Consider the following 27,018-nt stretch of genomic DNA (forward strand, 5'->3'; position numbering starts at 1 on the left):
AGTGGCACATTAAAAATAAATCGGCCCCAATAAATCAATATTGCACCCCGTCTTTTCAAAATAAAAGTAAGGTTTTCTTTTAGACACAGAAATACATTGTGTCATTGTAATAAGTTGATCAATAATAGCATTGTGACTAAACAAGGGCAAGTAACTCTAAGTCACGAGAAATGTAAACTTCAGGCACAGTTCCTGCAACTTTATTCGCCAATCGCCATCGGTAAGAGAGTTTTGTTCACCTGTGCGTGATTAAATACCACTGCCATTCTGCCATTCTCTTTGAAAACACAATATCTCTTTGGACGGATATAAATGGCAAGTGTTATTTTAAAATAAGTACGGGATAAGGCACACAGTAGAAAAAACGACGACAGACTGATTTTGCCATTTCCGAAATAAAGGTACTGTGACAAAATGTCGAAGCCTTGGAAGCTTGACGTCGCCTCTGTGGTACAAAGACACATTTGACAGATTACTTAAAGTATACCGGGGTTTCCTATTCTCGAAGTACTTAGGATATGAAAGGATTATCAGAATCAGAATCTGCCAAGTTGTATTTTACGTTGCATATGACCTTTAAAAATAATACAAACAGTTTTTATCATATGAATGTTTGTTGTGTTTAAATGAAGAGATTCCCCCTCTAACATCTACATCTGTCAACTGCTTGATCCATCAGGTTTATTGCAGGAAAGGTTGTCTGCCACTGACTTAATGAGGCATCTCCTATTCTCGATGCATAATGAGGAACTAACGTTATGAAGTGTAAGGAAGGGGAATCCTGTCAGATAGGGCAGGAAAAAGTTGTGGTTTGTCCAAGCTGGTAAAAACACATCAATATTTGTTACATTACAAAATTTTTATCATGCACAGATTTCGGTCAGTGATGTAATTAACCGTTAAGTATCACGCATCAGCGATCTCGGCAGAAAAAGCGTTTACAGCAAGAATAGGAAATGGACCTATATTAGAAGACGGACCTATATTAGAAATATATGAAGCAGATTTGTAAAACCGAAGAGCTTATAAATAAAATTGTTTAAATAATGGCATTTATCTTTATTATCAATCAATAAATGTCAAAATGTAGTATGTGTCAAAAAGGGAGCCTGTAGTAGTCTGGCTATCTCAGGGCATCATACTTAGCTGATTTGTCAAATAGGGAGCCTCTAGTAGTCTGGCTATCTCAGGGCATCATACTTAGCTGATTTTATATGGCCATGTTAGTTTAGTTCGTCATACATAAACCTAACAAACCAAACATGTTCAGTTGTATGACTTGGGGCATCACTGAAATAGATAGTAAGTGACATATATTGCTATGGTCTTCCAGACAAATGCTAAATATTGTGTTCCAGTTGAGATACAGTCCTCAGAATGAGCGAAGATCATACCCATGAAGTGAGACAGGAGAAAGAAGCTGAGAATGAGAGGAAAACAGGTAATGGTCGAAACTTTTCATCTGCATACATATTGAAATACTTTTTCATATCACCTTTCACTCACTCACCCACCCACCCACTCATCCACCCACCCACTCACTCACTCTAATATCCAACAACCCATGCGACTAAAGGGAACATGTGGTCAGACTTGCTCAAGCTGTTGATTGCTGTATTGTCTGACTGAATTATTTACAGGCCTCCGCCTTATAGCTTGAATATTGCTGAGTGATGAGTAAAACTAAGATCAGTCACTCTGATTTTGTTCCAGAAGAGACAGAAAGGGAGATAACTCCTAAGCAGTTGGATGACCAACCTCATGAAAAAGAACCAGCCGAAGTTGTAGAGACTGCCGAAGATGAACAAGAGAAGAGACTGGAAGAAGACTTGGGTGAGACTGGAAGTCAAATTAGTTAATGAACTAAAATATTCTTGTTCCAACATCATGGTATTGCTTAAATAGTTCCAAAATCCAAAAGGATCCATGCAGTCTTTGGGGATGATATATACTTAGCATCAAATGTTGTAGATTACTGACAAAACAAGTTCTTGAAATGCTTGTAGAAGTTGTTTCAAACAGGAATACATGATATTGCTTTCCTTTGTAAAGGAGTAATAATTAGCTGTGAAAAGTTAAATGAAGGGAGTGTGGGTCCTTAAGCCACCATTTTAAGATGATTCAACCATATTTCTTTACATCCTGAGATTTCTTTCTAGTAGAAGAAAGCCCAAACAGAACACAAGTATTATTTAGATGTACAGTTAAACCTGGATATACATCCACCATCCATCCAAACAAATTTTGGCGGTCAGTCATTTTGGGTTTTACATCAGCGTCTGGATGGCACCAATGTTGCCAATGAGGTAGGTGGGACCTAAAATAATAATTAATAAATTTTGAAATAGGGAATAAACCACCTACCCCACAAATTATAAATAACATTTTCCTATAATGAACTTTGAGATGAAATGTTTTGGAAAAGTGGATGGAATATACATTCTAAGTCAAAGTTATGAATGGAAAGAGGAAAAAAAACAGCAGTATTTGTTATTTAATAAAAGAAAGAGTTATATCCAGATTGGCAGTATATCAGGGGTGGACATGTATAGACAATCACTCAGGAGTAGATTAGGTGCCTGATTGTTGTCTGTAGAGTCAATTAACAAGTCAGGTTGGTAATGAATGAAATCTCTGAAGGGCTTTAAGAGTGGAATACATAGGAAAAGCAAGATTCATGAATGTCAACTTCAGGAAGCCATATACATACAGTGGCAGCAGCCAGCCATCAACAATGATGAAAGAATCCACATAACCATGTGCTTGGGACTCGCTTATATAACATACACTTCTCATCTTGTGTCCTTGAACATGCATATTGCCACCTTAGCAGTCCACTGGTCCCCACATTTGTTTTCATAGCATAACTGGTCTCCCTTCCTTGTGTTTTTTGTATCATTGTATTTCTTTACCCCATCAATACCACATTATTTTATGGTATCATTGTATTCTTTACCCTGTCATTACCACGTTAGTTTAGTGTATCACTGGCCTCTTCGTGCTGTTGTTTCAGTGTATCACTGGCCTCTTCATGCTGTTGTTTCCACTGTATCACTGGCCACTTCATGCTGTTGTTTCCATGTATCACTGGCCTCTTCCTGCTGTTGTTTCAGTGTATCACTGGCCTCTTCATGCTGTTGTTCAGTGTATCACTGGCCTCTTCATGCTGTTGTCTCTGTGTATCACTGGCCACTTCATGCTGTTGTTTCCATGTATCACTGGCCACTTCATGCTGTTGTTTCCATGTATCACTGGCCACTTCATGCTGTTGTTACCATGTATCACTGGCCTCTTCATGCTGTTGTTTCAGTGTATCACTGGCCTCTTCATGCTGTTGTCTCTGTGTATCACTGGCCACTTCATGCTGTTGTTTCCATGTATCACTGGCCTCTTCATGTTATTGTTTCCACTGTATCACTGGCCACTTCATGCTGTTGTTTCCATTGTATCACTGGCCACTTCATGCTGTTGTTTCCATTGTATCACTGGCCTCTTCATGCTGTTGTTTCAGTGTATCACTGGCCTCTTCATGATGTTGTTTCAGTGTATCACTGGCCTCTTCATGCTGTTGTTTCAGTGTATCACTGGCCTCTTCATGCTGTTGTTTCAGTGTATCACTGGCCTCTTCATGCTGTTGTTTCAGTGTATCACTGGCCTCTTCATGCTGTTGTTTCAGTGTATCACTGGCCTCTTCATGCTGTTGTTTCCATTGTATCACTGGCCTCTTCATGCTGTTGTTTCAGTGTATCACTGGCCTCTTCCTGCTGTTGTTTCAGTGTATCACTGGCCAGTTCATGCTGTTGTTTCAGTGTACCACTGGCCAGTTCATGCTGTTGTTTCATTGGCTATAAGGCTTGCAGGTAAAAATTGGCTTGCAACGCCCCTAGACATAGAGTTTAATGTCTTTGTCAAGAAACTTGCTTGACAATGACATTAGAATGTATGTTGAAAAGTCGCCCTTCACAAAATAAAAGAAGTTGTATATCTATAAAAATTGTCACCTTTCTTCGTCAACTAAACTCTTGAAATGCCCATCAAAGAAGTCAGGAAGTACTGACTATGAGATTTTTTGTTTCCAGAAGTAAGAGTTGACCCAGAAATTGTTGAGAAACTAAGCTCAGGATTTCTTCAGACCTTTCTGCCAACTCTGGAGAAATCAAAGTCATCGCTCGAGGAAGTGCTGTAAGTGATGAGTACCGTCTATGTGAACTTAGGCTCAGTGTTATTTGTTACACTGCCATACCCTAGTAGATGGTCGCGTCAGCTAACCTTTTGTAATCGAAGATTGGTCACAGTGATTCACGACCATGCATTTGGTCTCGTTCTCTCATAGTCAAACTCAAACAATTTTGGAACACTTGTTAGCATTAACAGTATTTTTCACAAGGTTGGTGTTATCTGTGCCATTAAATTTACAATTTCCTGAGCACTACAAACCCATTCCAAGTCATGACTGAATTTATGTTAAAGACTTCAGGAAATTTATGTTCTCAACAAACTAGCCATCCTTTAATGTGAATTTTGCAAATGCATTTTCTGTAACTTGCAAAAGAACCAAAAGAACTTTGTGCTTTTTCTTTATTTCATTGTGCATTAACAAACATGACAAGAAAATTTCATGAATGATGCTAACCAATTATTTTTCAGGATTGATTGGTTGTAAGGAATCAATCATCAATCATAAGATTTTTAGCAGTGCTCAGCACTACTGCAAATGTGTTCCAGATCTAACCAGAAGATCCTGATAGAGACTGTGGAACAGGAGAACTCCAAGTTCCAGGAATGCCAGTCTATGGAAGAACTCACCCAGACTGTAAGATCCAACCCTTTCCTTCAGCACAAGTGTGGGTGTTGTTTGGGCGACATGTTGCTTTGTGTTTTACGGGCCCCACTGGCGGGCCAAGACGCTCTCTAGTGCTATGTTCTATTGCCTGGGGAGGTGGGGTAGTCTAGAGGTGAAAGTGTTTGCTTGTCATGCTGAAGCCCTTTGTTCAATTCATGGGCTTTGTATGAAACCCATTTCTGTTTCCCTCTGCTGTAAGGTTGCTGGAATATTGCTAAAAGCAATAAAAAACTATGCTGACTCACTAATGAACTTATGTAACATCATTGTTAGGTAGCTACTGTTAAGTGATGATGATGATGATGATGATGATGATGATGATGATTTGATTTCAGATGTTAAAGGCAAGGAAGTATTACAATAAACTCATCACCATCAAGAAAGAGATGGCCAATCTCCATGACAAGTCAGGGAAGCTCAAGGTGTGTGTCCTTTGACTTTTAACGGGTGTTTGGTTGCAAAGAAGTATCATTAGGAGCAATATTGGGCTATCATGTTAAAGCTACTTGGTGTTAATTGTTATGCATAAGTAGGCAATGAAGCTACAGCGTTATTCTCTTGCAGAAGCAGGTAGTTAAGATACATTGTATTATAAAAGCAGACAGTAAAACTACATTGTATTATGTTACACAAGCAGGCAGTGAAGCTACATTGTGTTACAGAGGTGGGGAGTGAAACAACATTGCTGTGTTGCAGGAGACAGTGAAGTACATTGTGCTATTGTGTTACAGAAGCAACAATGACACTACATTGTGTTACAGAAGCAGTGAAGCTACATTGTGTTACAGAGGCGGGGAGTGAAACAACATTATTGTGTTGCAGGAGACAGTGAAAGTACATTGTGTTATTGTGTTACAGAAGCAACAGTGACACTACATTGTGTTACAGAAGCAGACAATAAATCTACATTGTGTTAATGTGTTACAGGAGGTGGTGTTGAAGCTACATCATGTTATTGTGTTACAGAAGCAAGCTGCAATGCTATATTGTTTATGTTACAGAAGCAAGCTGCAATGCTATATTGTTTATGTTACAGAAGCAAGCTGCAATGCTATATTGTTCATGTTACAGAAGCAAGCAGTCAAGCTCGGTGGCTTTATTGTGTTCCAGAAGTAGTTGGTCAATCGACATTGTATTATTGTGTTACAGAAGCGAGCAGTCAAGCTGCAGCAACAGCGTCAGAAGGAGGAGCTGCAGAAGGCTCAGCAGCGAGAGAAGGAACACGAGAAGGAGAGGATGTTGGCAGCGCGAGTTGCTGGACGCACAGACAGCTGATGCAGGCACCCATGACACTTCTTCCTGGCTTCCAACACCCGTGAAACATTAAATACTGCTTCATGAGAAACTAACATGTACCCATTCCACAAGTCAATGTCAGAACTAAGATGGTGGCAAACCTATAGTGACACATAGGACTTACCATAGCAATATATAGCAATATGACTGGAACAGGACTGTGATAATGTACAATCAGTCTAAGTAAATGTAGGCTCAGTATTATTTGTTAGTCTAACGAACCCCCAGTAGAAGTCAGTCAGCTAATCTCTTGAACTGACCAATGAGAACACAGCTTACCAAATTGCAAAAGTTCTTTCAAAAAGATTAAAGAAACAATGACACATACCATTCTAACTTTTACCTCGAAAACATTTGTTCTTGAACAAATTGAATGCTATTTTCCACAGCACTGATTCTGAGTAATACACATAGAGGATGCTATTACTCATAACAGTGAGTAAACAGTCGCTGTCATCTTGTGGAAATATAAGCTAATTTAGTAACAATGCCATCAGAAACCTCTATGTGTATAGACAGCCGGTCAAACGTCTGTGTTTTATGTATATTTTCATTTGTTGCTGAACCCCAGATAGTAGCTCTTGTCTGATTGGTTAAATCTGTTTGTCTGTCTTGAATTTGGCTGGACGGTCACTGGTCACTCAAAGGTTACCTTATGCAACCTTCTACTCGTGTTTGTTAGATGCAGTATAGCAGTGTAACAAATAACACTCAGTCTAAGGTCTACTTCGACTCAACCTACGATATGAGATAACTGTAGCCTTGGTGATTGTACAACTCAACAGTGATTGGCACTGTGGGGTAGCCTAGTGGTTAAAGCATTCTATCATCACGCTGAAGACCCATGTTCTATTCCCAACATGGGCACAGTGTGTGAAACCCACTTGTGGTGTGGGGCGGCGGGGTAGCCTGGTGGTTAAAGCATTTGCTCGTCACGCCGAAGACCCGGGTTCGATTCCCCACATGGGTACAATGTGTGAGGCCCATTTTCTAGTGTCCCCCGCCGTGATATCGCTGGAATATTGCTAAAAGCGGCGTAAAACCAAACTCACTCACTCACTTGTGGTGTACCCCACCTTGATGTTGCTAAAAGTGGATGCCATTCACTCAACAGTGATTTTTAAAAATTCAAGGTTAAGCTCAATGCTCAAAGGTGTCCCTCCACAAAGCGATCTTTCTGTTACAGTCGTATGTCCATGTTGAAATGTGGAGCTGTGGCCACCTTAATGCTAAGATATTTTTTTGAAACTGGCTCTGCAATCTATTTTAGGCGTAAGATTATTGAACCCATTCTTCTTCACTGATGGACTGTTCATGATTTATGGCTAGAGGAAGTGAAGATGATTTAAAGGGGTTAACCCATTTTGTTCTGTGGAGGGAGGGGTCATCAAGTTCAATTTTTTATGTAAATTTATAATTATGTATACAGATTATGAGAGGGGGACTCAATGATTTTTTGCATGGCTTTACTTTATATACTAGCCATCAAAAGTTTAGACTCACTAGTGTAAATTTAGCCCCTTGCTTCAGTCATCTAAACTAACTTTTTCAAAATATTTCATACTATTTAGATGTATTGTTTACACTTGCACCTGATGTACTGTGAAATATATTTGTAACATTGAAAAGATTATTGTCAAAGTTCAGTAAGTGATGAAACTCAGTGAAAATTGGTGAATTTTTAACAAAACTTTACACCAAAATGCACCTGTTGACATGCATGATATTTATACAATTTGATGCATGATCCTTGCACAGTTCATATGCATAAGGTTTGCAGTTGGTTCCCAAAAATTACTCGATAAATCAGTCTTCGAAGTAGATAAATAATATGCTAAGTACTTTAAGTGAGTCTAAACTTCCGATACTACAGGTTAGTATACAGAGATTTTATGTGGTAAGGAACATTCACATTGTACAAATCATCTGAAAGGCCAACCAATGAAACCTTTCACTTGAATCAGGAGTCTCAAAATGAACGCTAAATGCTCTGATCATCAATTCAGTATTCAACATTGTGATCTTGATTTTTTGTACATATCTTTATGCTACAAGTTCAGGCAGGCATTCTCAATAATTGTTTAATGTTGTTTAGGGTTTTATAATTACTGCCTGTCATTCATAGAATCATTCACTATGGCTAATCATTTCAGAATCAGCTCATGTTTGTTTGCCCCCAAATGGGAAATTACTTGTTGATATTTGTTGAGTAAATGTCATGAGTCTTTTTGTTTTTCTATAAGTTCAAAATGATCAAAGAAAAATTCTAATCATCAGGTTTGCATCCCTGCATATGTTCTAAGTAAATGTGCAGTTGTGATTTTGTTGAGAGCTTTAAGTCAACCTTCACTGTTGCCTTTGTGCAGGTGGAAATGTTCATGACACTCAGTGCAATAACTATGTAGATATTTGTATGGACCACTTCTTGAGTGTACTTGTAGTTTGATGCTCATGCTGTTGATCACTGAACTGTCTGCTCCAGACTTTTATTTACAGACAGTCGTCTTATAGGGAGGGAACTAAAATGTATTCGGAGGTCAATGCTTGCTCAGCATAGGGCTGTCTATAAATAGAATACTATTGATGGAAGGAATTATACTAAGGCTTTTTATGTATATGAACATTGTTTCATTAATACCACCCTCCATGAATTATTGGAATGAAATATGTAGTTTTTAGACTGGGCAGCTTTCTCTTGGTGTCAGGTATTTTGTATAAGGTCCAAAACCATGCAGCTAGATTCAGGGTATTTATTCTCATTGAATTGAGATAGTACATGGGATGACTGAGAATGGTAAAAATGTATACCAATTGTGAAGACTGATGCTTATGATGTTGATCACTGGATTGTCTGGTCCAGACTTGATTATTTACAGACTGCTGCCATATAGCTGGAATATTGCTGAGTGCGGTGTGAAACAACAAACCAATCATTGTATAATATAATTAATCTTCCATGTGCATGTCTCATAGCGAAACATGTACTGATTGAATTTGATTTTGTTTTTCATTTATTATATTGTTGTACATATGTTTGAGGCATTTAAGAGATCAAGCTTTGTGTGTGATCATATATTCAATTCATAATATGATCTCTGATGTGATCAGTGGATTATTTATTGCAAATACTCTGACATCTCAGTCTTCCAGTAAAAGAGATTCACAAATATATATGTTGTTGATTTATTTGTAAAAGGACCTCATGGGATTGGAAGGTTGTAGGAACGCCGTATCTTCTGGAGTGGTAAAGTGATTCGGAAACCCAATTCGGAATGCATCCGTTTGCAAACACTTGAAACACTGCTCCCGAACCCAACCATTTGCAAACTTTTGAAACACTTCCCCTGAACGCAGTATGTTTGCAAACACTTCAAACACTTCCCTAGAACGCATCCGTTTGCAAACATTTGAAACACTTCGCCCGAACGTATCCCGTTCTGGACACAGATGGCCTGTCTGCTTGCCCCAACTTTCGCATCATGAAGGAAGGGTAAGGTACGATAAATGAGTGATTTAGTGAGTTTAGTTTTACGCCGCACTCAGCAATATTACAGCTATATGGCGGCAGTCTGTAAATAATCGAGTCTGGACCAGACAATCCACTGATCAACAACATGAGCATCGATCTGCGCTATTGGGAACCGATGACATGTGTCAACCAAGTCAGCGAGCCTGACCACCCGATCCCCTTAGTCGCCTCTTACGACAAGCTGAGTCCCTTTTATGGCAAGCGTGGGTTGCTGAAGGCCTATTCTACCCCGGGACCTTCACGGGTCGTACGATAAATGACCTGTATACCTACAAAATCACGATTACAAGAGAACTGAATTCACATTGACTTACATAAGGTGAATTTAGTTTTACGCAGCACTCGGTCTGTAACTTACATTAGGCAGGGAGACTTTAAGTAATATAAGGCAACATGTTATGGATGCCGACTTCTTTATTATTTACTCGTTTCTGGCAGCCCCTAAAAATGTAAATATTTACTGTCATTCTGTCTTTTATTAGAATACCAACTTCTAAATGCCTCTCAAGAACCTCATGAGACTGTATCTGTTGTAGATTATCCCTGCATTAGGTGTTCATCAGTAACAAGTAAACAGATGTTCACGTAAAGCCATTAATTGTCACGACATTAATACTGCGACTAGTTGTGACAGAGGGTCAATATTTAATGGAAACTTTTATGTACAATTACCAATTTTGAACTGCATTTTTTAAAATCATGTAATCATCCTAATGGTGTGTCTCAGTCGGCTACATGAATGAGTAATATTCCAGCTATATGGCGGCGGTCTGTAAATAATCGAGTTTAGACCAGCCAGTCCAGTGATCAACAGCATGAGCACCAATCTGCACAATTGGGAACCGATGACATGAGTCAGCCAAGTCAGCGAGCCTGACGACCCGATCCCGTTAGTCGCCCCTTACGACAAGCATAGTCGCCTTTTATGGCAAGCATGGGTTGCTGAAGGCCTATTCTACCCCGGGACCTTCACGGGACAGGGCGATCAGGTAATAGAGGTAGATAACGTTGTGGATGGCAAGTCAGGTTACTGAAGGCGTGGATCGCTGCTCACAATATCACTCACTAGCTTGTCTGTCCTGGCTGGCATATTATCACATAATCGACAATATGCATGTTATAATTCGCCACACTGCCACTAGAGGGGAGAGGATAGAGTGGGTAAAGCGTTCGTCACTCTGAAGAAAACGTTCGATTCTCCACATTGGCACAATGTGTGAGCACGTGTGTTCCTTATCCGAAACGTCATTGACGACGAAGTACCATCGAAGTATTCAGATCTATTTCGTGATTTTTAAGGAATTTTCGATTTTCTTATTTAATTACTGACCATGTCTGTGTTTGAGACCATGCTGTGGAAGTGTGACAAATGCTGACTGTGCACAAAGGAAAAAACCCCGCTGATTCGACGTTATTTAATGCTGTATGGTCCCTGCATCTTTCAAAAGAATCATCGTCTTCTGTATCCAAGGGAGGTAACTCTGTATGCTGGTGTATAGCTCTGTAGTGTTACCACATGCTTCTGTACTGAGTACTATTCCAGCGGCAGCCCAGACCGAACCCAGTCTACACTGCAGCGCGCTGCCCGCATCACCCTGTATGGACAGAAAGGTGAATGTGTTAACTCCAGACGAACGCATTCAGTTTTCAGGGATTGATTTCTAAACTAGACATGAAAAGGAGACCAGAAGGCATGAAAACGCGCAAAGTTACAATTTGAATACGCAATACATTGAGAGATTTCATAATATCTTCCTATTTCTTTTTGAAAGGTTAAAAAGCTTGGTTTTGTCATTTTCCTATTAAATTTGTAAATGAGAGATTTGGTTATCATAATAACAACGTTCAAAGTATTTTTATGTTTACCTTTCAAGCCAAACAATAAATCCTCCTCACTGAAGGTGATTCTACCCTCTGTATGATGTCTAAGCAGTTCTGGGGTTACTTGCACAAAGCGATCTTAGCGCTACAATGATTGTAACTCCCATTCTTCAACATAGGCTTAAGACAGTCGTAGCGCTAAGATTGCTTTGTGCAAGTGGGCCCTGATAATTTTGCCAAATATAAACAGAATATGAACATTTACATCAGATATGTGAAATTGTTTTATTTGGTTCGTTACATAAACTAAAGGCTGCTGGTGGAACATAACCAACCATGACTGAATGACTGTTTGTACTAAGAACTGAAACCATCCTAGTTCGTCTAATTTATATTCACCTATGCGCCTATCGGAACGCTCAGTCCAGAAAGAAATGCTATGGCATCTGTTCTTACTAGAGTGAACACAGATTTACGCGGAACGACTATTTGAGATCACGTGTATCGAGGCAGTGGACCCATTTATCTATACAGGTGTACCGAGATGAGTCATTGCAATGGCCTTAGAACATTCAGTTTATCAATCATATTTGACAACCAAACGGTCGAGTTAATTTGCACATACGATACTCACTGTGCAAGGCCCTCCTCCCCCTTGGACGTCGCTGATCGCGCACAGATAATCGGCGCTGTGGGTGTTGCTAGGCAACAGGCACCGCGAGGTGTTGACAACGTTCACCGACAGCTTCTGAAGTTTGTAGGCCAGGTCATCGCCTGGAAAGGAAAACGTTATCTGAGGCCAGTCTAGCGCTAATTGTGTTAAACTGGCTGAAATTGGAGTACACCAGTACCCGAGGCTACGTCGTGGGTCCATCGGCACGAATAAATGTTTGTCTAAAAGGTTAGTGAGTATGGTTATGTCGCTTTTAGCAATATTACAGCAATATCATGGTGGGCAACAACAGAAATGGACTTCACTTATTGCACTAATGTACGTTTGGTTAAACGGTGAGAGAGCTTTGTTTCACGTCACTTTGAACATCATCTGAACAGGGACCTCGCCACCAAAATGGACGCCACCCACGTCACGCCAAACAACAGCTAGAAACAAAGGAAACCTTAGGAAGCTATAGACATACGAGGACAAAAGTCAGCCATCAACCCTGATCAAACAACCTACAAACCATGTGCTTTGGACTCGCTTATCTAAATGCACATTTCTCATCCTAGGTTCCTCACCTATCGCCACTGGTCACTTGTTTGAATTGCATAACTGGCCTACCTTTCTCTCTTTATATGATATCACGTATCACTGGCCTCCCCGTGTTTGTATTCTTTATCCCATCAATTAGACTAATCAAGTAGTCACTGAATATATATAATTTTGATAGTAACAAACGAACCTGTTAAACGAAAAGTAGCCCGAGGCAGCCCTGAGATTCAGAACCTGGGGATATCTAGACTTGTTTCATTTAGCATTGGAGGGAGGACTTCGTTATTGAGAAAATAATATAGTTCAGGACTGTGAGACAGACTTCCCATCAGTTACCATGTTGTTTTAGTATATCACTGGCCTCAGGATATTCTACGAATTTATTCCTGAAATTTGTTAAAGATGATGTCTTTATAGTGTCCCATGTTTTTCCAATGGCCTCGTGCATGTACCTTTAAATATCACCCGTGAAGGTCCCGGGGTAGAATAGGCCTTCAGCAGCCTATGCTTGCCATAAAAGGCGGCTCTGCTTCTCGTAAGAGGTGACTAACGGGATCGAGTGGTCAGGCTCGTTGACTTGGTTGACACATGTCATCGGTTCCCAATTGCGCAGATCGATGCCCATGTTGTTGATCACTGGGTTGTCTGGTCCAGACTCGATTATTTACAGATCATATAGTTGGGATATTGCTGAGTTCGGCGTAAACTAAACTCACTCACTCACCTTTTAATATCACCCTGATACCTCCTACCATTCACCCGATGAAGGAGCAAACATACAGTCCGAAACGTCATGTTATTCACAATAAAGAACATCCATAAATCTTCTTTTGACATGAATTCCACTCCTTAATGCCCTTCAAAGGTTTGATCATTTCAGTTATATCACGGCAAGACTTGTTAATCTGACAGGAAAGCCCGAAGTGATGCGAGTCTAAACAGAGGCTAACTAAATCGCAAATAGGGTTGCGCAACAGAGAGAAAATTACGAGTCTTGTTGTATGCCCGCCATGTTCTCTCTGTAGCACAACCCTATTTGTGCTAATGTTTGCCTATGGGCCAAGACGATACAGCATTTTGTCCTAGGGTAGAGTGGTGGAAAAAATGAAACAACCAGGTCGAATCCTGATTAGAACCGCCGACGAAAAGTTTCTGGCACGCCTAAGTGACACAACTGTGCACAGACAACGTCAGCATATGGGGACTATTTCGGATGCATTGTATTTTCACAAATGCTTTGTCAAATATACATCTCCTTACTTTTTGACAACTGCTCGGGGAAGATGGGATAGCCTAGTGGTTAAAGTGTTCGCTCGTCATGCCTCAGACCCGGGTTCGATTCCCCACATGGGTACAGTATGTGAAGCCCATTGGGTACAACGTGTGTCCCCCGACATGATATTGCTGGAATATTGCCCAAAGCGACAAAAAACCAAACTCATTCACAACTGCTCGAACGTTTAAATTTATGAGTAATTTGCACTTCTGGAAAAGACCTGGACTATTACTGAGTGCGGCGTTAAGCAGCAAACAGACAAACCAAACAAAATTACAACGACTTTCGTTTGAAAGGTAGTGATGCGATTTTATGTCATGTGCTACCTTCAAAAGGTCTTCTAGCTTCTGTCTGTCGATCAGTTCCCCCATTCTCCCACTATTTTAATCTGAGCCAGTTTACCTTTGTGGGTGGCACCCCAGCCCGTTATCACACAGTTTGATCCCAGCAAGTCCGTGTTCGAACCTGGTAGACATACGAATGGGTAGTCGATGTCGTGGCTGACTAGCTGTACGAGTGCCACGTCGTTACTGTAGGGGTCTGCGAATAAAGACACTACGTCGACACACTTCATCGTCACTGGCGTGATCGCCGCGAACAGGATGAAATTTGCAGATGCGCCGTAAAGCAATGTTCATTTTGTAATTTATTCATTAATAGACGGGTGCCTCTCAAACAGGGACGAAACGTGTCAAAGAAACGAAGAACACGCACATACACGCACACACGCACACACACGCACGCACACTCACACGCACACACAGCGATCATTTGAATGCACGTGGTCTTGGAGAACTCAAATGTGCAACCGAATTCGATTTCCTTCAATTATATAGACAGCATCGATTCTTATCTTAACGGACCTTTGCTATCATTTATATTTCGCCCAGTCGACTATCCTACGGCTCCATACAGAAAATAATTTTACCTATAGTGAATCCTCCATGAATAACTATGTTCCTGACGTGAACCCTCATCTCCGTCCCCTCCAGGCGTCCTCTGTCGTAGTCCCCCAGTACAACTATCCAGCTGGTCGGATCATAGTGCCTGCAGCAGAGAAACAGGTAAGTCGTGACAACTATCCAGCTGGTCGGACCATAGTGCCTGCAGCAGAGAAACAGGTAAGTCGTGACAACTATCCAGTTGGTGGGATCATAGTGCCTGCAGCATAGAAACAGGTACGTCGTGACAACTATCCAGCTGGTGGGATCATAGTGCCTGCAGCAGAGAAACAAATAAGTCGTGACAACTATCCAGCTGGTCGGATCATAGTGCCTGCAGCAGAGAAACAAATAAGTCGTGACAACTATCCAGCTGGTCGGATCATAGTGTCTGCAGCAGAGAAACGGGTAAGTCGTGACAACTATCCAGCTGGTGGGATCATAGTGTCTGCAGCATAGAAACGGGTAAGTCGTGACAACTATCCAGCTGGTCGGATCATAGTGCCTGCAGCAGAGAAATGGTAAGTCGTGACAACTATCCAGCTGGTCGGATCATAGTGCCTGCAGCAGAGAAACAAATAAATCGTGACAACTATCCAGCTGGTGGGATCATAGTGTCTGCAGCAGAGAAACGGATAAGTCGTGGCAACTATCCAGCTGGTGGGATCATAATGTCTGCAGCATAGAAACGGATAAGTCGTGGCAACTATCCAGCTGGTGGGATCATAGTGTCTGCAGCAGAGAAACGGGTAAGTCGTGACAACTATCCAGCTGGTGGGATCATAGTGCCTGCAGCATAGAAACAGGTAAATCGTGACAACTATCCATTTGGTCAGTTCATAGTGCCTGCAGCAGAGAAACGGGTAAGTCGTGACAACTATCCAGCTGGTGGGATCATAGTGCCTGCAGCAGAGACACAAATAAGTCGTGACAACTATCCAGTTGGTGGGATCATAATGCCTGCAGCAGAGAAACGGGTAAGTCGTGACAACTATCCAGCTGGTGGGATCATAGTGTCTGCAGCATAGAAACAGGTACGTCGTGGCAACTATCCAGTTGGTGGGATCATAGTGCCTGCAGCATAGAAACAGGTACGTCGTGACAACTATCCAGTTGGTGGGATCATAGTGCCTGCAGCAGAGACACAAATAAGTCGTGACAACTATCCAGCTGGTCGGATCATGATGCCTGCAGCAGAGAAACGGGTAAGTCGTGACAACTATCCAGCTGGTGGGATCATAGTGCCTGCAGCATAGAAACAGGTACGTCGTGACAACTATCCAGTTGGTGGGATCATAATGCCTGCAGCAGAGAAACAGGTAAGTCGTGACAACTATCCAGCTGGTCGGATCATAGTGTCTGCAGCATAGAAACGGATAAGTCGTGGCAACTATCCAGCTGGTCGGATCATAGTGTCTGCAGCATAGAAACGGATAAGTCGTGGCAACTATCCAGCTGGTCGGATCATAGTGTCTGCAGCAGAGAAACGGGTAAGTCGTGACAACTATCCAGCTGGTGGGATCATAGTGTCTGCAGCATAGAAACAGGTAAATCGTGACAACTATCCATTTGGTCAGTTCATAGTGCCTGCAGCATAGAAACGGGTAAGTCGTGACAACTATCCAGCTGGTGGGATCATAGTGTCTGCAGCAGAGAAACAGGTAAGTCGTGACAACTATCCAGCTGGTGGGATCATAATGTCTGCAGCAGAGAAACAGGTAAGTCGTGACAACTATCCAGTTGGTCGGATCATAGTGCCTGCAGGAGAAATGTAACTATGTATTGCCATAAAACTTAGTGTCGTAGTTGCATTTACGTAAACGTGTAAAACAGCCGAATCGCTTGCGTTATGCTAGTCTCGGCCTGTTTGTGAATATACACGTTTGTTTACAAACAAGAGAAAGGTCCAGTCAAGTGATATGGAAATTAGCCCGTGGCAGTGATGTTACGCCAAGTCGCAGAGTTGTTCCACTACACTAAATCAGAATCACATGCTCCCCAAGCGAACTTGGCTCAAGAACTCAAAGGGACGGGTGACAGTTTTGATTGGATGAAATAATGTAAGATGTTTGTGTGTGTTAACTTCACATCATCCAATAATTACAGGTTTACCACAGTTTTAAGTATTTAGCGCTGTTACTTTTATCATCATGACTTAAGCTTATGTGTGCACAGATATTTTCAAGTGGGTGACATTTGGTGTCGTGTAACCTAGTGGGTGGGTGTTTTTCTTACCCGTCAAAACACCTTCCGGCAGTTAGCACCCAGTCCTTTGCAATTAACACTCCGCTACAGAAAGTAGGTCCGAACGATCTAAGGCCAACCTGGAATGTCAAATATCACTGAATAAATCTTGTTTACAGACAGGTGGACTAACGCTTCGTGTCTGAATACATACTGAACAAAAATGTGGATCTTACTATGAACTATTCTGCCATGACTGCAGTAAATAATGGATTGTGATTGGTTAATCAAAGTCATTCAGAGGTATATAACGTGATTATATTTTCCAACACTTTAGGTATTTGTTTAAAATCTGAATAACACGGTTATGGCAGAATGGAGATAACGTATTGTGCTGGAAAATCAGACGTGTATAACGCGTTCTGTTTTGAATCAAATTTAGAGCTATTATAATTTTGTTATATACCTCTGATTTTCCAACACAGCATGTTTATCACCTAATTAAATACTGGGGTGGGCCCTAACGTTTTGGGATCAGTGTATTTATATATGACCATAAGAAAACTGTGACATGTGCTGGGTGCCCTCTCAGCACGTTGAAATATCCCTGCTTTATGAGTGGGGTCCAGTCGTTTGGAACAAATTTTAAAAGACTGACCTGAGATTCGGTTATGCTTAATTAATGTTCCTGTGGATATAATCGAACCCCAGTGAGTCGAGAGGTTCAATCTATACTTCATTTAGAGCTTTTGCGTTACATTGGGTCTGGGTTGAACAGGTAAAAACAAGGTTCGGGAATTCTGATAGTGACTAACAGACACGCAGTATATCTCAGTCGCGATGAACTGGCACCTAAAATCTTTACATAATGCATAGAATAAATTTTCATTTCTTAAAGCATATGGACATACCTGGTGTAGTGACGTCATAGCTACGGTGGGTGAGTATACTTTCGCGCTGTTTGTAGCAATATTACAACAATACCAAGGCGGGGACACTAGAAATGGGCTTCACACATTGTACCCATGTCGGGAATCGAACCCGTTACTTCGGCGTGATGAGCGTGCTCTTTAACCACTGGACTACCCCATCTCTCTGAGGGATTTTGTGATCATCCATTGTTTGTAGATAACTAAGCTTCTGTGATTATTATTATGATAATTATAATGATATTATGTACAGGTTGTGTGTTTTGAAAAATAAGTACGGAACTTTAAGAAAACTTTCAATCTTTGTGCGAAATTAGTATGTCTTTATTTAAGAAATAAGTTCAATACCTTGAGATGTGACGTGGCCGATGTGCATTGCTACTGTTCGCAGGATCCCCATAACTTTGGTCTAGTTTGTTGTATATATGTAAATATTGTTTACATACATCTTATATGGCAGTTTGCAGTTTGAGTGAAATAGACTTCAGTCCTGGTGCAGCTACTATTGTGGATCTTTCATATTTTTATGATGGAACTGTCTTTCTGATGGAGGGGAAGAGAACTGCCATTTCAAAACCATTTCATTGGAACAGAGGGTGTATTGGACGTGTAGTCACATTGGATGTAGTCATCATGGGAGTGAGTGAGTGAGTGAGTTTAGTTTTACGCCGCACTCAGCAATATTCCAGCTATATGGCGGCGGTCTGTAAATAATCGAGCCTGGACCAGACAATCCACTGATCAACAACATGAGCATCGATCTGTGCAATTGGGAACCGATGACATGTGTTAACCAAGTCAGCGAGCCTGACCACCCGATCCGATTAGTCGCCTCTTATGACAAGCATAGTCGCCTTTTATGACAAACATGGGTTGCTGCAGACCTATTCTACCCCTGGACCTTCACGGTTAAGTCATAATGGGAATGAACCTTGCGTAAATGACATTGTCCAGAGACAACCAGTGGGTAACTATGATATTTTGACGTCATATATGACGCTGTTTTATTATTCTCCATTAGGAACTGACGGTTTCGAATCAGTTTCGAATATCATAACCGCGATCAGGAATCAAGAATAAAGAGGTTCAGCTCTGATTGGTTTGTCATTAAGTTCACCTGTCGTGACATCTTGGGGATATTTCCAAAACTTTGATGCATCGGATTTTGTGTAACATATGTTAACTGGGTTTATGTTATTTGGTTCATTTGTTGTTTACAGTTTTACCCTCAGCAAATTGTATGCTCACTCAGCTATGATCAATAAACAAATGACGTCATACCTGCCATGGGAATTCCCCTTGTTTGGCTTCAGTACCGCCAACAATACGTCTTCCGAAAGGTGGAGTTTCGTCCTGGATCCTTCCACACGGCACTTGAAAATGGATGGTTGAATGCGTGAGTGAGTGAGTGAGTGAGTGAGTGAGTGAGTGAGTGAGTGAGTGAGTGTAGTTTGACATCATTTTTGCAATACTAATGAATGTAACGGTCAAATATTTCATTTTTAGGGGGCGGCGGTTGTAAAGCATCCGCTTGATACGTTCCATTCCCTAATGGGTACATTGTGTGAAGCCCGTTTCTGGTGTCCTGCGCCCTTATATTGCTGGAAAGTTGCTAATTATGTCACGACATATAGCCCATATTTGGCTCAAAACGATTTTCATCTCAGCTGGAATAAGCTAGTATTTCAATACAATCGGCATTATCTCAAGATTACTTTAACATACAGATTCATTAAGTTGTCAATTTGTCATCTTCGCCTTCTTTCAATACCTGTTATCCTTTAAGTTACAGATTTCAGAGGACAAAAGCCCTACCGATTTGTCCTGAGCATGTGGCTGCCAGTACCAGACACAGGGTTGTTCTCCATGTATACAGAACATCTGTCATGTTTACAGAGAGATAAGGAGCTAGAAGACTCCCTTGTGACGGCCAGTGGTCACGTGTACGGCACAGGTACAAGCTTGCATAATTTTCACATATTCATTCTGTTTATATTGTAAAAAATTTGTATGTTCCCTGTTTCACAAACGTGAGAATCTATGAGAATACACTTTTCTTCTTTCTCCACAGATGTCACGCGTGAATGCCTTGGTTAGGGCTGATCTTCAATCTGTAACTTATGCTTGTCGAAAGGGCGTCTGACGGGATCAGATGGTCAGCCTCGCTGGTTTGGTTGACACATGTCATCGGTTCCCAAGTGCGCAGATTGATGCTCATGGTCTTGATCACTGGATAGTCTGGTCCAGGCTCGATTATTTACAGACCGCCGCCATAAAGTTTGGGTATTGCGGCGTACAACTAAACTCACCCACTCTTCACTCTTTGGCAATATCAGTGCAATATTACAGCAGGTGAGTGAGCGCATGTTGCTTTTTTCTCGTGCTCAACGTTTCAAGTTGTATCACTACAGGCTGTAAATATTCGAGTCTGGACCAGGTAAACCACCAAAGTGGTAGACGCCACAGTGAATGAGTGAATGAGTTTAGTTTAAGACGCGTTTAGCAATATTCAGAAAAGAACTTCACACATTGTATCCATGTGGGTATTTGAACCCTTCTTCTGCGTTACGAGCGAACACTTTACTAGAATCACTGTTACTTCTGTTTGTTATCCCCCTTCTTTCTTTCCCCCTCTCCCCACTTCTTTCCCCTCTTTCCTCTCTCACACCCCCTCTCTCTCCCTCTCTCTGTATCTCCCTCTTTTTCCTTTACCCCCGTCTCTTTCCTTCTCTATCGCTCTCTCCCTCCCCCTCTCCCTCTCTCTGTATCTCTCTCTTTTTCCTTTACCCCCGTCTCTTTCCTTCTCTATCGCTCTCTCCGTCCATCTTCATGAGCAAGTTCAATGGACGAAAAGTACATAAATCGATGTTTTAGCACCTTGACCTGTTGTCTGTTTTTCAAACATGTTAAACAGCTTTAAACATTTATGAGCCCTCAGGTAAGACTACCATCAAAGGTCGATGGTACAAGGTCTAACAACACCTGGCAGGTGCATTTGTTCCCGACACACTAAGGTGTGGTATCTCAGGTGATACAGCGACAGATTCTTCCTCATTTCCATGGCAACGGATGAAAACACATCGGGCGTGGTAGTTGCTCTGTCTTCATTTGGATGATTCCGATCTCGGTTAACAACCCCACGTATCTCAACAAATCAATACGTTCTAATCATTAGCATATAGTGACAAACACACTGTTGTTCAGCCATGTACAGTACCGACATTAGAATAGCTCGCTCGTCGGCTGACAATCACAAAGCATGGCAATATCACGTCTGCCAGATTACCAGTTCATCTAATCGAACACAGCATGTCGTTGAAGCGATGCTTCGCTTAATGATAACGACGGGGCAATTTGTAAACCTACGCCGATGCATGTGTTTACTTACAAAGGATATGTAACGGTATCTGTCAATACCTGATTGTCAATGTGATTTGACAATACAATATACAGTATACAAGACACAATGGATGTATTCATACAACGTTCACGACCGAAGCTCAAACCAGCACACAAACAGCGGCGGAACGTTGTCATCGAATTGACGTGATGGCCAATCTGACGAAAATCGGAATACATGTATTGTTTTGTTTTATCATATGACTGAGCTCGCCGACGCTTAAGGTGAGTATGTCATATTGTTGAACGGAATTTCCAATAGTTTGATGCACAAATTAATCAGTACCAGTAAGATTCGTGGGGAGGGGGCGCTCCTACCCCCTGTCCCCTGGGCTCCCAACGGTACTGGTCAGTGGCCAAAGGATTTTATGACATGAATGGATCTTAGTGGGTGGATGGGTAGTCCAGTGTTTGAAGTCATCTCTCGGCGTGACGATGACCGCGATCGTCATCATTTCCCCTTTGGCCCACGATCTGCGGTAACGTCTTGAGACCATATGTCATATATCCTGACCTAGGAAACGAGTGTTAGACTTCATGTACATGAGAAGAAATGCTAAACCGGCAACTGACAGGTAGCGACTCTCATAAATTCCCCCAAATTAAGTAGGTGAGTATATTTTTACGCCGCTTGTAACAATATTACAGCTATATCAAGGGGCCCAGAAATGGGCTTCGCACATTGTATACACGTTGGGAATCGAACCCTGGTCTTTGGCGTGACGAATGAACTCTTTATCCGCTAGGCTACGACACTGCCCCTCATCTGACATGAGCACATGAAGCATAGTGCAGGAGGCTTTAGTTGCATCATTATTAATATTTTGAATGAAATCAAAATTATTTCATGCATCGAGAGGCTTGTACATGCCTTATGTATACTCACACAGTGCTCGGATATAGTGCCGATATTCTTTACCTTATTTAGCGCGACAGCACTAATAAATAGCCAGGTACTTATAGCGTAAAAAGGCAATATTCATTCATATTATCCTTTTATATTTATCATTTTATTTTAGGATTTGTGTCAGCGTATAGTCTTTGTTTGATTAAATAGTTTTGAGATATTTAACAAAAACTAATATTTTGAAAACTGTACGAAATGATGGTCTGGTTTGTTGACGTTTTATGTTAATTGTCAGTCGTAATATTTTTGATTGGCATCATTTCATTAAAATCTTGTATTCCCGTGAAGATTGGGGTCAGAATTTGTGTTCAGGAACCTCAGGAACACTTGCTTGTCAAAAGACACAAATAACGGGATCGGGTGGTCAGACTCTCTAATCTGGTTGACACGTGTCATCAAGTGTGTTGATGGATGCTCATGATGTCAATCATTTGATTAGTTCACATTCAAATATCTATAGACGGCCGTCATATAGCTGGAATATTGACGACTGCGGCATGAAACAATCAAGGAAAGCGTATCCTGACTAGAAGTGGGGCTGTGCTGAGTTACATCAACCGTTCGTGCCGGCGTTGTTCCACCAGCCGTTTGTCATTCCTCGATGTTGTTACGGTTAAGAATTTACCGTGACAAACTATGTAAGAAATCCCCTTGTGAACCAGCAAGATAGAACAAAGACAGGTCATAAACATTCAAATTGTATTATTATGCAACGAAAGCAAGGTATACAAAGTCACAAGTCAATAGGCACAATGCTGATTACAAATTCGACAAAATCAAATGAGACAAAATCTAAGGCAATGGGTCACAAGATATATATATATATCTTGTGACCCATTGCCTTAGATTTTGTCTCATTTGATTTTGTCGAATTTATATATATATAAGCAAACTCACCAAAGTCATTGTGTGAGAGAGAATCAACTAGATGCAGAATGTAAACACAGCGATCGGTGTGATAGCAGATAATGTAGATTCAGGCGTTGACGGATGCAGATGATATAAACTCCAGTGAATGTCCGTCACAACACGTCAACTAGCCTTTTTATGTCTACAGTCATTTCCCGAAAGTTCGGGCACTTACCAATATCGTCAACACTGTAGAATGCCCTCGAATAAGTCTCCCGGAAGTAAACACATAGAAAACTAGGAGCAGATAAATTCGGGAAAACCAGAATCCTAAAAGTTGACCGTCTATTAAAACGAAATGTGACCCATCATAATTAATATTCAAAACACTAAATATTTAGACCCAATAATAATTATTACTGAATTAATAACAAAATATACAGAAAATACACACTCGTAACAGTGTGGACAATGACAACAGGACAATGTTACATGATAGTTTCACAAACAGATATTTCCGCGATCGTTAAAAAACCGTCAGATTTCAGATCCAGGGGTTTCAGGCCCATGTGTGTTATTTATGTTTTTGCGTATTTATCTCAATTTTTAGTTATTTAATCATTCATCGTCCTCATTTATACCCAAACGGATTGTACGCGTGCATCCAATCGTCTTGCTGTTGACGGAAGCCGTGGTGTCTTCGTTTAGATAACCCAACCTCGGATTGAAACCTCATCTGGAAGCAATCAATACTTTGTTACTATCATTAACACATATTAGCAGTGTGAGTGAGTAATCACGATCACTGGATAATGTTTTTAGATACTACATGATTGCTGTATAACATCGTTTACAGACAACAAAACCAACAAAGGGGTTAATTAATGACGTAATGTCTTATGACACGGCCCCACATGTACGTAACAATCGGGTTCAGACCAGACGCCCACATGGTAACACGTCCACACGTTTCCGTGGTTTAATTATATCAAAATCATTACCTTGTAGCAGGGGTCAGAAACCCATCTGTTTTATGTGTACCCGCGTGGTGTTTCATATGCTACTCATTAGCACGCCGTCCATCGTGTGGAGGAGTTGCTTATGTAACGTTTCACATATATGTATGTATACTGGGGGATTGTGTTAAAACACATCTACACTGCTGGTGGACAGGTAGGTGATTCTACCATGTATTGCCAGAATTACAGTTTGCTTTGTTTCCACGGTAATGTCTTTTATTAAAACAATACCATGTCCTTAAATTACCCCAATGACATTTTGCTTATTTCACTCAAATGACAATTTCTTGCATTGTGCCAATGATGTTTTTCACAAAAGGCCAGCGAAATTAATTTTACTTAATAAAATGACAGTTTCTTACTTTGCATCACTGACCTTTTGACAAACGGCCAACGGCATTTATCTTATCCTCTAAATCCAGATCTATTTATCCTGTAAATCCAGATCACACACCATGATATAACCCATCTTGTTTGCGTTGGTCCATTGACATTCCTTACTTTACGCCATGACATTAGCGTGGTATACTCAAATGACATTATCTTACTTTACGCCGTGACATTACCGTGGTATACTCAAATGACACTATGTTACTTTACGCCGTGACATTAGTGTGGTATACTCAAATGACATTATCTTACTTTACGCCGTGACATTACCGTGGTATACTCAAATGACACTATCTTACTTTACGCCGTGACATCAGCGTGGTATACTCAAATGACACTATCTTACTTTACGCCGTGACATTAGCGTGGTATACTCAAATGACACACCATGTCATGACTAATATTTTTGGGTTTGGTTCAAAAGACATTTTCTCACATAACTCCAAAGGCATTTTCTTACTTTAAAGGTCACTTGCAACGTAAAATACAACTTTGCAGATTCTGATACCTTTCGGTATGTACTCACCGAAACAAATCATAAAAAATGCCAATTCAACCTATAAAGTTGAAAAAGACGCGATGAAAAAAAAGCCCGCAAAATCTGAGTTCAAACTTTTCACTAAATTCCCCCCAGCGCTGGGGGAGAAACTGGTTTCAAAAGCTGTGCTGCGCTGTGTCCATAACGCATGCGCAGTGAATAGGTTCGCGGAGCTTGAAACAGTATGCATGCCCAGCGTCTGAGATCGTGAGCAGTAGTGTCTAGTCTTGGTTGCGTACACAAACAAGTAAATAATCAACTCGTTACGTAAAAAAAATTGTTGATTGTGGTAAGCAGTCTCTGTCACAGAGAAATCTCAGTGTCTGGTTTATTCAAACCTATATGTCTGCCTGCCTGTCTGCTTAAAGACAAGATGCAGTACACAGCTTCAATCATTGACCACGTGCAATTTGAACTTAAAACCTATCAGACTATACTACGTAAAGAAGATAAGTTGATTTATGACCCGTGCAGCTGAGTCCCGTCTCTGCCACATTATGTAATTAGCCACGTGTGATACACATGGCATGTTTTTATGTCTGTGGACTGCAAACAAACTACATTCATTTTTTTTCGGATGACTGGATCTGACGGAAACTGGTGCAAACTCTTGTCAGTTGAAGTCCTGCTTTGTACTTGGACGAATGACAGATTCCAGCCACGCAGTAGTTCACCATCTCTACTGACATGATTTTTGATTGGATCGAGCGCAAATTCAGAGAACATGTATTTTCAAAACCCAACATCTCTATACATATTCTTCATTGATAACGACTTCTTTTAGTGTATGTGATTTTGTTTGACATCAGTATATGAATCCATATTGAAACGACGCATCGAGTACACAAAAAGAAGCTGTTATCCATAAAGAATTTTAATTTCTTGTGACTCGCTATACTTCTAAAATGCCCACCAAACAGATCATCTTTCTGTACACACAATGAACCCTCGGCATATCAGCAAATGAAACAGCCAATCGGAGGCCGTCGTTACACTTGAGTGCACATCCACCCGCTATGACTGGGTTCGGTCTCGCGAGGGCTTCGTTTCGGGGGAAGTAAGCCCAAGTACAAAATATTGCACTTTTGAATCGCGATTGTACGCTTATGATTTTGTTTACTTGTTTTTTAAAAGCAGCAATGTATATCTTATGTCATGAATAAGTGATAAATGTGTTTTAATTATGTTTGATTTTTTTGTTGCATGTGACCTTTAAACAAATGTCATTTTTTTCACTTCATACATTGACAATAAGGCAGACATCACGGAGTTCTTTTTTCGCCTCGGTCCAGGCACATCTCCTTTCTTTACTGCAATGATATATCCTGATGTATTGACATTGTTTCCTGCTTTACTCCAGTGAGTAATGCAAGTATTCATCTAAATATTTGCAAAATAACTGTTATTCATAACCCAACTTCATTTTAAATTTAGTAAAATAAGAAGGGCTCAACAAAGACATAATATTATGGGCTATTTCTTTCGAACACCAGGAATATATACATTTTTTCACTAATAAAAAGTACAATGTGTAAAGCCCATTTGTGGTGTCGCCCGTCGGAATATATGTTGCTAACGAGGAATAAAACTAAACTCACTCATTAAGTGAGTATTTTTGGAATAACCTTTGATTTCACACAGTTGCTTTAATACACCGACCCAACACACGCAAACTATGTTTTCTGTATGTTCTCTCGAAGAACACGTGATGCGCGAAGATCGGGGTTAGAATTGATCTTCGATAACCCATACTTAATGTAAGAGGCGATCTGATGGTGAGACTCACTGATTTGGTTGACATGTCATCGGTTCACAATTGTGAAGATCGATGCTCATGCTGTTGACCACTGAATTGTGCGGTACAGACCACCGCCATACAGCTGG

The 27,018-nt window shown here is 40.9% G+C and overlaps 2 protein-coding genes across 2 annotated transcripts; one reads left to right on the forward strand and one right to left on the reverse strand.

Annotated features, from left to right (window-relative positions):
• The first annotated feature begins 142 nt into the window (after nucleotides 1-142).
• Nucleotides 143-9,308, forward strand: LOC137259324 (biogenesis of lysosome-related organelles complex 1 subunit 6-like). Its single transcript, XM_067797007.1, has 7 exons — nucleotides 143-220; nucleotides 1,359-1,441; nucleotides 1,714-1,833; nucleotides 4,080-4,182; nucleotides 4,726-4,813; nucleotides 5,179-5,265; nucleotides 5,993-9,308. The coding sequence occupies exons 2-7, from the start codon at nucleotides 1,378-1,380 to the stop codon at nucleotides 6,116-6,118; spliced, it is 588 nt and encodes a 195-aa protein (XP_067653108.1). The 5' UTR covers nucleotides 143-220; nucleotides 1,359-1,377; the 3' UTR covers nucleotides 6,119-9,308.
• A 1,775-nt stretch (nucleotides 9,309-11,083) lies between these two features.
• On the reverse strand, nucleotides 11,084-19,920 carry LOC137259505 (transmembrane protease serine 11D-like). The gene is made up of 7 exons (XM_067797144.1): nucleotides 19,848-19,920; nucleotides 19,314-19,405; nucleotides 17,155-17,243; nucleotides 14,907-15,025; nucleotides 14,381-14,518; nucleotides 12,124-12,263; nucleotides 11,084-11,263 (listed from the first exon to the last, which is right to left on the reverse strand). The coding sequence occupies exons 1-7, from the start codon at nucleotides 19,918-19,920 to the stop codon at nucleotides 11,084-11,086; spliced, it is 831 nt and encodes a 276-aa protein (XP_067653245.1).
• Nucleotides 19,921-27,018: the final 7,098 nt, after the last annotated feature.

This window comes from Haliotis asinina, chromosome 13 (assembly GCF_037392515.1).
Source record: "Haliotis asinina isolate JCU_RB_2024 chromosome 13, JCU_Hal_asi_v2, whole genome shotgun sequence".
In the NCBI taxonomy this organism is placed as follows: domain Eukaryota; kingdom Metazoa; phylum Mollusca; class Gastropoda; order Lepetellida; family Haliotidae; genus Haliotis; species Haliotis asinina.

Coding starts and splice junctions, on each gene's coding strand:
- LOC137259324 (XM_067797007.1), top strand. CDS start 1,378: ATGAGCGAAGATCATACCCATGAAGTGAGACAGGAGAAAGAAGCTGAG. Junction 4,183..4,725: donor TCATCGCTCGAGGAAGTGCT/GTAAGTGATGAG, acceptor AATGTGTTCCAG/ATCTAACCAGAAGATCCTGA. Junction 4,814..5,178: donor TGGAAGAACTCACCCAGACT/GTAAGATCCAAC, acceptor ATTTGATTTCAG/ATGTTAAAGGCAAGGAAGTA.
- LOC137259505 (XM_067797144.1), bottom strand. CDS start 19,920: ATGACAGATGTTCTGTATACATGGAGAACAACCCTGTGTCTGGTACTG. Junction 15,026..17,154: donor GCCGGAAGGTGTTTTGACGG/GTAAGAAAAACA, acceptor TCTCTGCTGCAG/GCACTATGATCCGACCAGCT. Junction 12,264..14,380: donor CTGGGGTGCCACCCACAAAG/GTAAACTGGCTC, acceptor TTTCCTTTCCAG/GCGATGACCTGGCCTACAAA.